This window comes from Crocuta crocuta, unplaced genomic scaffold, assembly GCF_008692635.1.
Source record: "Crocuta crocuta isolate KB4526 unplaced genomic scaffold, BGI_CrCroc_1.0 scaffold168, whole genome shotgun sequence".
NCBI classification, from domain to species: Eukaryota; Metazoa; Chordata; class Mammalia; order Carnivora; family Hyaenidae; genus Crocuta; species Crocuta crocuta.
The window spans coordinates 904,451-919,958 of NW_027532591.1; the positions used below are offsets into that span (position 1 = coordinate 904,451).

Genomic DNA, 15,508 nt, shown 5'->3' on the forward strand with positions numbered 1-15,508 from the left:
CTGGGGGACATGGTCTTCCCTGGGTGCCCGGGGGTGGGGGATTAGAGGTGGGATCACTTGACGGCAGGGGCTTTGCCGGGGTAACAGCAGACCCTCTCCCCTCTCCTCACCTGTCCCCCTCCCACTGGGAGCAAGGAAAACTGCGTTGAACTCACTCCTAAGAAACCTGGACTCCAGGCCCAACTCCATCTTCCTTGCCTGTGTGACCTTTCTCTCCTTGGGCCTCAGTTTCCCCTCCACATAAGCCAGAGCTTGAACAGATCAAATTCTGAAGTCCCTCCCAGCTCCTGAATTCCACGACTCAACTCCTTTCCTCCTGCTCCTCTCGGGGGTGGGAGTGTGCACGGGTGTGCATGTGTGTGTGCACACGCGTGTATGTACTGGGGGCAGGGAAGGGGGGGGAGGGCCCAGCAGAGGATGGGGTGGGAGCTGGGAGAAAAGGGGACCAGGACTTTCCGTGCTGGTGGGGCTCAGAGCTTCCTCGGCAGCTAATGGCCCTTGGGGCTGTTTAATGATTACAGGAGAGGAACGAAGCCAGGAGCGCCTCAAAGTCCAGCTGGGTGCGAGCCACTCTAACAAAGGAGCGTGGCGCTGGCAGCAATGGGGCCCGGAGCTTCAGGAAGTGGGGCCAGGACTGCGACAGCTCCACCCTCAGTGCTGGGCTCCGGAGTCAGCCTGCATGCCTATGACATAGGGGTCCTGGTCGTCTACTTCGTCTTTGTCATCGGTGTGGGGATCTGGGTGAGTGGGCCCGGGGGTTGGGGCCTGGCGGGGAGGCAGGGGCAGGCTCTCACCTCTGGCTGGTCGCGGAGCCAGAGCGAGCAGGGGGAAGGCGGATCAAGGAAGCACAGGACTGGATGGAGAGGCCTTCAGGAATCATTTTCTCCAATCCCTTCTTTTATAGACGGGCAGACTGAGGCCCAGAGAGGGGTGTGACTTGCCTGGGGGCACACAGCAAGCTGCGGCAGGCCAGGCTGGAACCCCCAGCTCCCAACGCCCTCTCTCTATGCATCTGCTGCCTTTGGCCTCGCCCATCCCTGGCACGAGCCCCACTCTTGCCCTCCTCCTCAGGCCAAGATCGCCAGCTCTGTGGACGCTCCTCTCACAACCTACCCCACCCTTCACTAGTGGGTGTCTTCTTGGCAAGGAGTAGGGCTTTCTAACGGAGCCACGGTTCAAGTGCCCATGGGAAAGGAGCCAGGCGAGTCCAAAGGTCCTTCTATTCTCCATTGTTCACCTGAGCCTCGGTGCCGGGAATAGGAGCCAGGCTCTGAGAGGTCAGGGAGCCCTGAGTTCAGATCCCAACCTGACTGTTAGAGCCACGGGGCCCTGGGCACATCCCAACCATCTGTGAGCCTCAGTCTTCCCATCCAGACAGTGAGAATAATAAAGCCTACACTGTAGAGTGGTCATGACCGCTGAGAAACAGGACACATGTAAGCACCTGGCAGCATGTAGGCAGCACGCCAGCACCCTCAGACTCTGCCGGGCAGGGGACAGTGATTCGAGTCCCACCCAGTTGGTCACCGTGGCAAGCTCACAAACCCTCCTGGGCCTCAGTCTCCTCATCTGCAGAGCAGGGTGAATAGCCCGTGCCTCCCAAGGCTGGGGTGAAGCAGAAAAGGGCCAACAGCTGATCACTGGCTCCTGGGAGAAGAACCAAGTCCTCAGTGAATTTGGACAGGTTGCTCCCTGTCTTCAGGCCTCAGTTTCCTCACCTGTGAAATGAATTCACGTGGCCCTGCCCAAAGACCAGCAGTGACAAGAAAGTCACCAAAGCCTCAACAAACATCGTCCCTCCCCTCCCCAGCACTCCCCAGTGACTGTAGTCGGCTTTTCCTTGGGGGCAAAGAAGCTCCTTTCACATTTCTCTTGTTCCCTCCTCTCCTTCAAGCATTTCTCTCACCTCTGGACCTCATCACAGACCCGTTGGCTTCAGCATCTTAATAAAGTCTTCAAGTTTCTGCTCCCCTGCCCACGGCCCTGCTGTCAGCCCCCGAGTCCCCAGAGGAAGTCCATTCACGTCCACCCGCCTTTTGTTCTTCAGAGAGGTTCCCCCAAGCAGGCTGCAGACCACCACCCAGCAGCCGGGGGCAGGGGTCTGTGTGGGCTCCTGCACAGGCTTACCCAGTGTGGCCCGACTTCGGGCCAGGGCAGGAGAAGCCCCCCAGACAGAGCCCTACCTCTGCGGGGGGCTGCTGGGCCCTCTGCGCCCCCAGCCCCAGCGTGTGGGAGTCCTGCAGAAAGGAGGGAGAGGCAGGCCTCACAGTCAGACACAAATCACTTCCCCACAGACAGTGTGGCCAGAGGGAGGGCTAAGGGGACAACGGCCATAAGGTTGCACACTCGCCATGTACCGTGCCGTTCACGAAGCCTTTAATCTCTGTTGGCCCTTTTGCTCTGAGCACCAGCCCAGGGGGATGAATGATGAGCTCAGCCCAGAGAGAGGCTGTGACCCTCTCAAAGGCACGTAGAATAAAACCCGTGAAACTGGCAGTCTGGGTTCTCCCGCTCTGCGTCACCCCAGTGCCTGCACCCAGGAACGGGGGAGCTGAGGTGGGGCAGAGGTGGGGGAGCTCGGGAGAGCTTATCTCTCTCCCCTTCCTTTCCAGTCATCCATTCGTGCAAGCCGAGGGACCATTGGCGGCTACTTCCTGGCGGGGAGGTCCATGAGCTGGTGGCCGGTGAGTTGATCTTCCTCCCTGTCCCCTCCCATCATTCGATCCTTGTCCTGTCTTATCTGGACCAAGGCAGCAGCCCCCCAGTTAAGTTTCCTGGCTCTGGGGCTCCTTCTCGGTGGCCCAAAGGCACCCCGTAACCCGAGAGACCTTACTAATGTGCCCCTCGGATAAGCGTGTCCTCAGTGCATACCCTCGGCTGGACACTGCACCCACAGAAATAATCTAGAATGTTCCTGTCCTGGAGAAGCTCAGATACGCTGAGCTGATGGACTCCCAGAAAACAGGATGAATGCTGAGCTGGGGGGATGCAAAGGGGCTGTGAGCACTTGCAGGAAGCCTCTCACCTCAGGGGAGGTGAGATTAGCAAAGGCTTCCATGGGAAGGAGACACTTAGTACTCTAGAGCAGTGGGGTGAGGGGGGTCACAGAGGTCAAATCTCCAGCAGCCTCAGGGAATCGATCCCAACACCTTTGTGAGCCTCATCTCTCTTGTTTCTCTTGGTCCTCAAAACTAACTTCCACTTCCTGCAACAGGACGGAGGGAGAGGAGTCTTACCGGGAAAAGTCAGGGTGGAGTTGTCAGCCCCCCTGGTAGCTGAGGCTGTGTGCACGCCTGGGCACGCACAGCTCACACGCCTGGCACACGTGCATGCTCTCGCACACCACCAGCCGTCCCTACAGCCCGTCTTGGTTCTCAGCCCTCTCCCTGCCTGTGCTGGTGACAGACTCACTGAAGAGTAGAGGGGTCCCTGCACGCTGAGCGAGCTCTCTGGAAGGTTCGGGATCTGGGACAGGAGGAGGTGGGGGCAAGGAGCTCACATGCCTCCGGCACAACAGAATCCCCAGAGTGTGAGGGGCCAGGGGCTGGCAGCTCCCAGGGACAGTGACTGGTCCCTGCCAGCCATCCCCTCAACAGAAGGAAGGGCATTCTGCTCAGCTGGTGCCGGCCCCCGCCCCCATCACAGCCCTGGAGGGGAGTCTGCAGGAGGGACAGGAAGCAGGACAGAGGGCCTCCTGGTCCGTCCGGGAGAGCGGCTAGCGGCTGGCCTGGTGCCCGTCCGGTCCCGCAGAGAGGACATCTCCCTGCTCCTTGCGATGTTCTGTCTCACTTTAGGTGTGAGGAAACCTGAGGCTTCCTAGCGGGAGGAGGGTGTCCCCCCAGACGAGTGGGGTGTGGAGACGGGCACCCTCAGTGGGGCGAGGCTTCTGCCTGGGGCCGGCGCACAACCTGCTCGGCTTGGTCCCGTTTGTGACACGAGCCCGCACGTCTGCGTGTCTGGGTATCTGTGATGCAAGTCCCATAGCTGTGCACCCTTCCCTACCAGGCCAGTCCTGAGAAGTGCCTCACTCCCCTCTCTGTGCCCTGAGGGGAGTGTGTGGCTGCGAAGCCAAGAGCAGAAGGGGAAGCAGCATCCGTGTCCCCCGGCCAGCCTTGTTGACTGACGACTCCTCCAGTCATGAACTGGGAGCCCTGGGCTGAGTGGGGCCGAGGTGCCCCAGCCCAGCCCTGCCAGTGTCCCCGGGACTGTGGAGTGTATGTGTGTGTGCATGTGTGTGCGTGTATGTGCATGTGTGTGCGTGCACGTGTGTGCATGTGCATGTGTGTGCGTGTGTGCATGCATGTGTGTGCGTGTATGTGCACGTGTGTGCATGTGCATGTGTGTGCGTGTATGTGCATGTGCGTGCGTGCGCGTGTGTGCATGTGCATGTGTGTGCGTGTATGTGCACGTGTGTGCGTGCACGTGTGTGCATGTGCATGTGTGTGCGTGCGTGTATGTGTGCACAGCCGCACGGAGTGGCTTCAGCAAGAAGCAGTGTCAGGCCAGTCGGAATCTCTGTGCCCTTCTGCTGCTCGGGTGTCTGTTTTCTGAATGTCTCAGTACCTTTCCTTCCTTCTCACTTCTACCGTCCAGCACCTCGAGAACAGGCAGTGAGTGGGAGCAGGTGAGTCCCCACATTTTACAGGTGAAGGATCTGAGGGCTTGCAAGAGGAAGTGATTTTATTAAAGTGACACAGGGCGCAAGGCTGGAGCACAGCTCTTGGCCACCGGCCCCGTCCTGCCTCTGCCCAGGTCCCAGAGCCCCTCCCTCTGCCCCTTTCCCGTCCAGGAAAGGATCCCATCAAATAATAAAAGATAACACTAATGAGTGCTTATTAGGTGCCCAGCAACAATCGCATACTAATTACTGGAGCCAGACAGCCAGGGTTCAAAAGTTCTGTTGCTTACTAGTTCTGGAACGTGGGCAATCATTTATCTGTACCTCGGTGTCCTCCTCAGTAAAATGGGAATAATAATAATAGGACTTACCACACAGGGCTGTGGTGAGGCTTGCATTAGTTTGTGTGTGTGTGTGTGTATAGATAATGAGGGAGGGAGAGAGAGAGAGCAGGAGAGGGGCAAAGAGAGGGAGAGAGAATCCCAAGAAGGCTTCACACTGTCAGCCCAGAGTTCAACCAGGGCTTCAGCTCATGAACCGTGAGATCCTAACCTGAGCCAAAACCAAGAGTCAGATACTCAACCGACTGAGCTGTCCAGGCGCCCCAAGTTAGCACACTTAGGGCAGTGCCTGGCACTGGGCAATGCTGTTTACATACTAACGGCTATGGTGTCATCCTTACATTATTGTGTCCATTGCCTCAGAGTAGTTGGCTGCCTCCCGGGGAAAAATGACCTCAACTCGGAGGCTGGCCCAGCCTGTGCTCAGCCCCTCGGCTCCTTCCTCTGCCTGGCCTTGCGCTGGAGGCTCTAGGTGGCAGAGGGCCTCCCCCAGTCCCTCTGTGGGGCCCTCCCCTCCTGCCCTCAGCATCCATGTCTCTGCAGGCCCCTACATGGATGGCCCTAGTGCAGAGCCTTGTCCTCCCTACGTGGCCCGGCTCCTCGTGGCTTCGCTCCTTTCCCACTTGGCCACTCGCTCACTGGGTGCCCTGGAGCCATTTTTCCTAACGCTATTTCATTCCTCCGTAAATTGAAAAGATTAAACCTATCCTTTGAAATATTTACAAAGACTAAGCATACTACTGCATATTAAATGCCTCACCCAGTGTCCACATACAGTAGGTACCCAATAAATGTCACCTCCATCCCTCCTCTTCTTTGCTCCCTCACTTCCTCTCCTTCCTCTGATTTGCTGAGCTGAGGCCCTGCTCTGTTCACAGCTTCTGAAGCTCATGATCCTGGTCATAAATTGATTTGGATTAAAACTGACCCCGACCTTTGACCCCACTTGTGCCTTGCAGATCGGGGCCTCTCTGATGTCCAGCAATGTGGGCAGTGGCTTGTTCATCGGCCTGGCTGGGACAGGAGCTGCCGGAGGCCTTGCCGTTGGGGGCTTCGAGAGGAACCTCAGAGGTGCTTGGAGAGGCTGTATGGTAAATCAAGAACCCATTTTATGGGTTGATGAGGAAACCAAGGCCTGGGAGAGGCAGAGCGACTCAGAGGTTACAGAGCACTAAAATCAGGTCCCAGGTCCCTCGCCTCCCAGCTCAGGACTCCCTCACGGCATGACGTGGGGTAGGGGGCTGTCCTTCCATCTGCATCTAGGACATGGGTACCTTGCTCTCCCCGCTCTCCCAGGCAACCTGGCTGCTTCTGGCCCTGGGCTGGATCTTTGTCCCCGTGTACATTGCTGCTGGTGTGGTGACCATGCCACAGTACCTGAAGAAGCGATTCGGGGGCCAGAGGATCCAAGTGTATATGTCTGTCCTGTCCCTCATCCTCTACATCTTCACCAAGATTTCGGTGAGTACCCACTGCAGTGTGGTCATCTTGTCTCTCTGAAAACGCTGAGCTTAAGTCATGGCTTACTGCTGGGTGTAGGGATGGATGGATGGATGGATGGATGGATGGATGGATGTAGGGATGGATGGATGGATGGATGGATGGATGGATGGATGGCTAGATGATAGATAGATAGATAGATAGATAGATAGATAGATAGATAGATAGGAGGAAAGAAGGAAGGAAGGGAGAAAGAGAGGAAGGGAGGAAGGATGAATCCACATACCTTCAATGCATGCTCTCCCTCAGCAGTGGAGTGATCATGGATGAATGAGAAATATCTCTTAAGTAAATGACAGTCCCTCTATTTAAAGAATTCATAATCTAGAGTGCATTCATTCATTGATCTCTCCATTAATTGGTCCTCCGTTCAGCACCATGAATTGGTTGCTTAGCATGTTACCGATAGAAAGGTCCTTATTCTTCCTCCTCTGATCTATGCCCCGAAAACAAACCTAGGGCAGACGGCTCACCCGTGTCCACACAGAACGGAGCCCTGGGACTGGAACCAAAGTTAAGTTCCTGTTACGGGATCCAGGTGCCCTTGCACTCCGTCCCGTAGTAGCCCTGGGGTGGGTTCATGAAACAACCATGCAAAGGGATCGGCAAGCAGGCACTGAGGGGGACTGAGTCCGTGAGTTGCCAGGTCAAGAGATGGGAAAAACTGTACAGCCTCTCATCCACCAATGCCTGAAAACAAGCCTAGGTCAGCTTGTCCTCTAGCCAGCCGAATCCTGTAATAAACCCAAACACATAGAGCCTCCGGAAGTGCGGTCATCTGTCCTGGGGCTCCTGCCCCGTCTGGTCAGCCTGGGCCCACCGGCAGCTGGGCGGGCCTCTGCTCTGCCAGGGAACAGTCAGGGAGCCTCTCGGTGCCAGCCCTCTCTCTCCAGCCCCTGCTCCCTGTTTCCTCTCCTCTATCTTCTCTTCATCCCTCCCCCCCGCCATCACGGCCCACGGACTATCCCCTCAGTGCCACCAGACTATGTTGCTCTTGGTCTCAAAGATTTATGCGGTGCTCCTTTGCTTGAAAATCTCTACGGTCCTCAGCATCCTCGAGGTCAAGTCCATCCTCCTCATTGTGGCGCTTTAGGCTCAGCCTCCTGACGTGATGAGGGTTGACAGCACTTGGTATTGCTGAGCAGGAGGAGACATACCTGGTGGCCACAGTGAGGGCCTTGGGTGACCTGGGCTCCTGGCTCCTGGCTCTCTGCAGACTGACATCTTCTCTGGAGCCCTCTTCATCCAGATAGCCTTGGGCTGGAACCTGTACCTTTCCACGGCCATGCTGCTGGTGGTGACGGCTGTCTACACCATCGCAGGTAAGGCCCAGGGCAGCTTGCATTGGGGTGCAGGTGCCTGGAGCAGAGACTGAGAGGCAGGGAGAGGTGGGGGGGGGTCGTCTAGGGATGCTACAGTGAGCAGGGGCAAGACTAGGGGACTGTCACCAGGACTAGAGTGGCTGGGGACTGCTCCAGACAGGGCCACCAGCATGCCTTTCTCTGTCTCTCACAAAGCACCTCACACAGGCCTGGGCCCTTGCGCCCCTGGCTCGTGGCTAAGTCAGTTTGCAAATGCAGGAATTGACATGGCGTTTGGTGGGGAGGGAGGGGGCATTCCTGATGGAACTGCCAGCACAGGAGAGGAACAGTCTTGGGGTATAAAGACAACAAGCACAAAGGAAGGAGGGGCAGCTGCGGTACTCAGGGCCGCTGGAGAGAGACAGCTCCATTTGAGTGCCAGTGGCTGGGACCAGCCTGTGGGGGGAAGGCAGGCGGCTAGAATCGACCTGCCAAGAGGGCTCCAGGTCTTGTCTGGTCTCCCCAGTGTGGCCAAGCATGGGCGGGAGGCCAGAGGGAACCCCTTGCTGGTGCTGACTGATGAGCCCTCTCTTTGGGTCCCAGGGGGCCTCACGGCCGTGATCTACACAGATGCTCTGCAGACGGTGATCATGGTGGGGGGCGCCCTGGTCCTCATGTTCCTGGGTAAGGTAGAGACTTGAATACACCCACTGTCACATCACAATTGCTCTCTGACTTGTCTTGGCCTTTCACCTCCATGCTGTGACTGGAACTTTCCAGAGCACAGAGCCATGTTCCCCACCTCCCTACCCTCATCTCCAGGATGGGATTCCCACAGAGCAGACTTCTCAATACCCCAATCTAAGGGTCTAAGCACCACGTCCCTCCCTCATCCCCAAGCTGCATACCAGTTCCAAGCCCCAAGGCCCCACATGGGACTGGGAGGTGGGGTGGGAGCATGTGACGGGTCCAATGGGGTCTCAGAGCTGTGCCACTCACTGTGGTCTCTCTGCACAGGCTTTCAGGAGGTGGGCTGGTACCCAGGCCTGGAGCAGCGGTACAGAGAGGCCATCCCTAACGCCACGGTCCCCAATACCACCTGCCATCTCCCCCGGTCTGATGCCTTCCACATGCTCCGGGACCCTGTGAGCGGAGACATTCCGTGGCCAGGCCTCATTTTCGGGCTAACAGTGCTGGCCACCTGGTGCTGGTGCACGGACCAGGTGAGGCCCCGCTGGGCTTCGCCCGGCCCATCACAGACTAGGGTGGCTCCCTGTGGGAAAACCACGCATCTAGATGCACAGAGGGGTGGGACTTGTTCTGGGACTTCCTCAGGGCTCTCGTGTGGCTGAGCCGAGGCCCCCCTGACCTAAGTGGCATGCCTCCTCTGCTCCCTTTTTAGGTCATTGTGCAGAGGTCTCTGTCTGCCAAGAATCTGTCCCACGCTAAGGGAGGCTCCGTGCTGGGGGGCTACCTGAAGATCCTGCCCATGTTCTTCATCGTCATGCCTGGCATGATCAGCCGGGCCCTGTACCCGGGTAGGAGCAGGGCAGTGTGGCACTGGGGGGAGGGGTCACACGCTAGGTCTATTAAGAATACATAGTAAATGTGTCAGGCTTTGCGGGCCAAACATACAATGAGTATCGCGGTGGAAGAAATTTGTATTTGAACGACATTTTAAAATCCCACTTTCCCTTTATAAGGGAAAGAACAAGGAAGGCATTCTTGGTGCCTTCCAAGGATGTTTGCCTTTTATCCAGATATAAGGCCTAAAGCCTGGAGTCCACCAGGCTTTGCAGGGTAGTATATGGCCAAGGGATTTACCAGAGACAGTTCTAAGTCACAGTACCCAGACGTCCACCTGCCCCTTGACCTCTGGCCTCTACAAGAGACGCTGGCTCTGCCCGGGGCACCAGTGAGTACTCCCCTGTAGGGCTGGAAAGCAAATATTGGGCCAAACCAAGAAGGCACAGGACGACTCGGGTCTAATGGCCGTCATTTCTTCTACAGATGAGGTGGGCTGTGTAGACCCTGACGTCTGCCAAAGCATCTGCGGGGCCCGAGTGGGGTGTTCCAACATCGCTTACCCCAAGCTGGTCATAGCCCTCATGCCCGTCGGTGAGTCCCGTCTCCTCCACACCACCCTTCACTCCCGTGTCCCAGCCTCCTCCAGTCCCCGCTGTCAGCCACCCATTCTGGCTCTACTCCTGGAGATGCAGGGATAAAAGGCAAGCCTCAGGGCTTCCTCCCATCTCCAGGATACCCGGGCCCACAGAGGGTACAATACTGTCACCAGTGCGGGGACACAGTGGCACTGAGAAGCCCTAAGGAGGCACCTGGTTCAACCTGGGGGAATGTCAGAGGCTTCCTGGAGGAGAGGAAATGGAGCTGAATCCCAAAGGACGTCTTAGGTAGACAAAGCCAGGCGGGTGTGGGAAATGTCATTCCGGGGAGGAGGGACTGTGTGTGCAAAGGCCCTGGGCTGAGCGAGAGCAGGAAGTGTGACCTGAAGGAGCCCTGTGTGGCTCACACGCGGGAGGAACGGACGGCCTTGGCGGAGGGGAGGCCGCGGCCACACCTCGCTGTGGAGCAGAGCCTTCACGCTGGGTTTCAGGCTGGAGCAGAGCCTTCACGCTGGGTGTCAGGCTGGAGCACGAGGGAGTTGGGCTGCATGGAGGGCTCAGCTTAAGGGGAGGCAGAGAGACAGTTAACAAGGGGTTTGCAGCAGTCCGGGTGAGGGATGATGGTGGTGTGGACCAGGTCAGTGGCTTCAGGGATGGACAGAAAGAGTTTAAAAGGTATTTGTGAGGTAAGGCGGCAGGATTTGATGACTGATTACATTGGAGGGATGAGAATGACAGAGGGACCCAGAGAGGCCTTCCAGGTCCTGGGTTTATGGTGACACTGAGAGGGGGACTTAGGGAAAGAGCCAGGTCTATAGGGGGAAGCTCTTCCGTTGGGCCATCCCCTCCCTTCAGTAGAACAAGAAATGAATCAGGGGCACCTGGGCGGCTCAGTCCCATTCTTGGTTTCAGCTTAGGTCATGATTCCAAGGTCATAAAATTGAGCCCCATTTCAGGCTCTGCGCTGAGCATGGAGCCTGCTCGGGAGCCTCTCTCTTCTTCTGCACCTCCCCCCCATAAAAAAAAAAAAAAAAGAATCAAAGAAATAGTGGAGGTGCTGGGCCAGGGCCTCCACAGAGGGGCTGATTGAGGGGAGGTAGGGGGGCAGGGGAGGAGAAGAGGGCATCGAGGGTAACTGAGCATCTGATGATCTGATGTGGAGATTGGATATTATGAACCAAAGAAAGAAACAGCAGCCCCGGAAGAAGGTGCTGGAAGGTGCTGGCCTGGGCTTGTTTGGAACACCTTGAGTCTTTCAGGGAGACCTCCAGGAGGTGGTTAAGTACTCGGACTGAGAGGAAAGAGGGCTGAGGCAGGGCCGAGGGAGAGTCCTCTCCCCAGGGAAACATGAGTAGCCCTGTTTCTGGAATGTTGGTAATCGGAGTCATAGAGACCTCAGACATCAACGGGCTCCACCCTCTCCTGCCACAGGGGGCAGAACAGGCCCAGAAAGGAAGGAACTAGTTCAAAGATCACACAGCCGGTTACCTGCAGAACCAGGAAACAAATCCAGGCCTTCCCAGGGCCACCCTTCGCAGGTGAGGGCCTTAGCCTGGTCCCACAGTGTCGATGAAAAAGCACAAAAACTGAAAACACTCCATTAGTAACTCTCACCCTCCTCCCCTTTGGGGGGCGCTAACTAAGTGTCTCCAGGCTCGGATGCCCAGACTGGGCCGTGAAAGCTGCAGAGAACCTGAAGGACCACTTAGCCGCAGGGCTCTTAGTGGTGCAGATAAGGGAGCTGCCACTGGGCAGGGGTGGATCGGATGGCTCGCCCAAGGGCATAGAGCAGGGCGGAGGGCAGAGCGGGTGAAGGCAGGGCTTACCTAGAAGCCGGCCTCTGGTTCTCCTGGATTCCTTATCTGCACGGAGGGGAACCTCATGCACGGCCAGCACCACCCCCGGACTCCCGGCTCTGCCTGCCAAGGCATGCCCCCTCCGCCCCCGCCGCCCTGCAGAGCTGGCCTTCACGGGAGACCTCGCCCCTCCCCAGGTCTCCGGGGCCTGATGATCGCAGTGATCCTGGCCGCCCTCATGAGCTCGCTCACCTCCATCTTCAACAGCAGCAGCACCTTGTTTGCCATCGACGTGTGGCAGCGCTTCCGGAGGAAGGCTACGGAGCAGGAGTTGATGGTGGTGGGCAGGTGCGCTGCGCCCCCTTCCGGAGTCCCCACCTCCCCACCCGCAGGCGGAACCCCCCCTTCCCTTCCCCCCGGGTGGGGGCGGGGGCGGTCAGAGCACCTGGTTCTAGCGCCAGCTCCCAACACGACCTCAGGTTAGTCCCTCCCCCGCTCTGGACGTCCCCCCTCCTCCAGAATAAGGAGGAGAAAGTCTCTTCCCTGTCCGGCTTTCTCCTGCAAGTAAGCAACAGCATAAGTGAGAGAAGCTGACAGGCATGTAAGAAGGGAAAGGTGAGCTGTATGAGGGGCCCCAGGTTAGCAAGCAGCTCTCCCCCAGGAGCTTCAGGGCCAGCTCCAGGCGTTGTCCCAGGATAACGGAAAGCCTGCTAATTCACTCCGTCAGACTCCCCCTGTCCATCCCCCTTGCATCACACCTTGTGCTGGGGGCCCAGGGACCTCTTGCCCTGCCCTGCCTCGAGGGCTGCTCCTGGTCTGTTGATGCCGCGGGCCGGTCTCCATGGAGACTACCACTGCCCTAGGAAGGCTGTCTCCAAAGGAGGCAGAGCCTTACGCACCAAGCTGAAGAATTTGAACTTTCCCTCATTGGTTTCGATTTTATGCTTTTCAAAGTATCACTTGGTGGCTTGTCTCCTTTTCTTCCCTGGACTTGTAGTTTACACAGGGTTAAGGGGCACTTTCTGAAATCTTTGCTTCCTAATTTAAGGCTCTGTGACCCAGGTTTCTGGACTAACATGTTTACTCTTCCCTTTCGGTTGATGGTACTTGAGTTTCGATAACTTGCTGTCTTCCATCTCCTGCCTTTGCACGTGCTGCTCCTTCCATCAGGATGCCCTCTGTCCACTGCTGCCTAGTAGAGCCCTAGCACCTGCTCGCTGTGCCCCCAGCCCTGTGCACAGCACCCGAGCATCTAAGGGTCTACCTGTAGACTGTGGTAGCTGCCACTCTAGTGGGGCCTGAGAGAGGAAATGTGTGAGGGAAGAGACAGGAGAGGACAGGTGTGCAGAGAAATTTCCAAAGAAGCGTCCTTTGATCTCCCTCACACTTAGCCCAGTTTCACTGCCGTTCATTTCATCCATCAGTGGGATTTGGGCGCCATCTCCTGGCTATATGCAGTATTGCACCCAACCCATCCAAGAAACGTTTTTCAACTTGTTTCAGGATCAGTTGAGGGGGAGTCAGGAAAAGAAGGTGGAGTCCCTATTCTGAGCTAAATGCCAATGTCAGGGGGCAGGGGTTAGAGCTGGAGGATCCCAAAGAAGGGAAAAGTCCCTGAAGTTAAAGCCATCCCGGAGAAGAGCGCTGTCTTGCACAAGGTTTGGACGCAGACCAGAAGGAAAGGCATCCCAAGCCAAGACCAAAGGCCATTTACTGAGGTGGGTAGTGTTGCGAAAGGAGTGGATTCCTCCCCGAAGAACAGGCGTGCGACATGACCTCAAAGACATCCAACTCAAAAATCCTGTGTTTCTTGGATTCTGGAATTCTGATATTCTGGGATTTTAACAGTCTACATTTCCAGAATCTTGGCATTTCCAGTCTCCCAACATTCTCTGATTCAGCGCCTATGCCTTCCCCTCCCTCCCCCCTTCCTGGTTCCTCTGCATGACCTCCCCCTCACCCCACTCCCGTGCCGCCCTGAGCACACCTCACGGCGCCCTGTGCCCTCCCTGCAGACTGTTTGTGGTGTTCCTGGTTGCCATCAGCATCCTCTGGATCCCCATCATCCAAAGCTCCAACAGCGGGCAGCTCTTCGACTACATCCAGGCTATCACCAGCTACCTGGCCCCACCTATCACTGCCCTCTTCCTTCTGGCCATCTTCTGCAAGCGGGTCACAGAGCCTGTGAGTGTGGCAGGACACCTGCCTCTCCCAGTATACCCGAGGGTCAGGAGAGCTGGCCTGTCCAGCATCTCTCTGTGACATATTAGACATGCCCACTGCCCCATTTAGGCTTCCATCTCCCTCCCCATCCATAGCATCGGGTCTTGATTCATTCATTCCCTGAACAAACGTTCATCGATCCTATTGTGGAGGCTCCTAGATGCAATGATTTACAAGGTTTAGGTAGGTCTGCCGTCACTGGGCCAGATGGGAGGAAAGGTGATTCAATACGAAATAATAACAAAATGTAATAACCGCTGTGAAAGGAGACGGCAGGGACACCTAACTTACGGGATATGTGGGAGGTGGCCAGAGGTGACATTGAACCTAGACCGAAGGATTGATGGGGAAGAGAAGAGTGCCAGACACGTGGCAGAGCATGTGTGAAAGCCCAAGTCAGACTGCAGGACCTCTGAGTCTGTTCCCTCTGACACCATAAAGTTCTGTATGTGGGCAAAATACCAGCAACGAAGCGGAGTGTGGGCCTTGGGAGGACCCTGTGGACATGCTGTTGGTGAAGCTGCTGAAAGCTGACAGCCTGAAGGAGCTAGAGATGCCAGGACCCTCCCCCCATAGAAAAGAGGGGCCCAACTCCGCTGGGGCTAAGGGATGTCATGGACACCCTCCACAGGAGCCAAAGGACAGCTCAAAGTCATTGCAAAGGAGACCTCAGAACGCCTCTCACAAGGGAGTACCCAGCAAGGTGTTTACTGTTTCCAGAGATCGAATCTCCCTGCTGATAACCATGGCGCACAGCAGGGCTCAGTTGAATTCTAAGTATTTTTGCTCATTCTAGAATTCCTGAAATCAGGATCAGCGTCTCATTTTTGAAAACATAAGCCATTTGCCTCTTGCATATGGGGAACACGTAGAGGTTAGGGTCAACCGGTGTTATAAACAAGATAGGGGAGGTGCCTGGGCTCTTCTTTTTAAAAAACTAAAAAGGAAGAGCTCTATTCTGATTTTTTATTTATTAACAGAAAATCAGGCTATGGGATCCTGGTTTTCCTTGCTTATGACAAAAGTTTATTCCATTCTAGTTGAATACGAAGCACCTATACATAGCATTTACTAAATCCTCTTATCATTGCACGCAAGAGAATTCCAGGCCAGTGAGGTTGAGTCATTGCTTCGATCTTTCTAAAATGGATCCAGGGTCCAAATCCTCGTGTGTCTGACTCTGGAGCCTGTGTCCTTCCCAATGCACCACTCTGCCGGCCCTGACAAAGCCTAGGCATGAGTGGGAGCTCACTAAGGTGGACCTGCAAACACTCTAACACCCCAGGGGCTTTCAGCTTCCTAGGGCCTTGCAGCTGGACCTCACCCTTGCCCATGTCTGCCCTCTCTCCATAGGGAGCCTTCTGGGGCCTCATGTTTGGCCTGGTCGTGGGCCTTCTGCGCATGATCTTGGAGTTCTCATACCCAGCTCCAGCTTGTGGGGATGTAGACCGGAGGCCAGCCGTGCTGAAGGACTTCCACTACCTCTACTTTGCTCTCCTGCTCTGTGGGCTCACTGCCATCGTCATCGTCACCGTCAGCCTCTGTACCACCCCCATCCCTGAGGAGAAGGCAAGTGGAGTGCTTGTCCTGGGGCCCCACAGAATGC

The 15,508-nt window shown here is 56.4% G+C and overlaps 1 protein-coding gene across 1 annotated transcript in view; it reads left to right on the plus strand.

Moving 5' to 3' along the window:
* The first annotated feature begins 600 nt into the window (after positions 1–600).
* The window catches only part of SLC5A9 (solute carrier family 5 member 9), a 21,594-nt gene continuing 6,686 nt past the window's right edge, over positions 601–15,508 (plus strand). Inside the window, 12 exon segments of the mRNA XM_077779740.1 lie at positions 601–741; positions 2,613–2,684; positions 5,919–6,032; positions 6,256–6,420; positions 7,676–7,781; positions 8,364–8,444; positions 8,778–8,983; positions 9,163–9,298; positions 9,771–9,878; positions 11,877–12,027; positions 13,695–13,863; positions 15,256–15,471. Of these exon segments, the coding sequence (XP_077635866.1) occupies positions 601–741; positions 2,613–2,684; positions 5,919–6,032; positions 6,256–6,420; positions 7,676–7,781; positions 8,364–8,444; positions 8,778–8,983; positions 9,163–9,298; positions 9,771–9,878; positions 11,877–12,027; positions 13,695–13,863; positions 15,256–15,471 (1,665 nt within the window).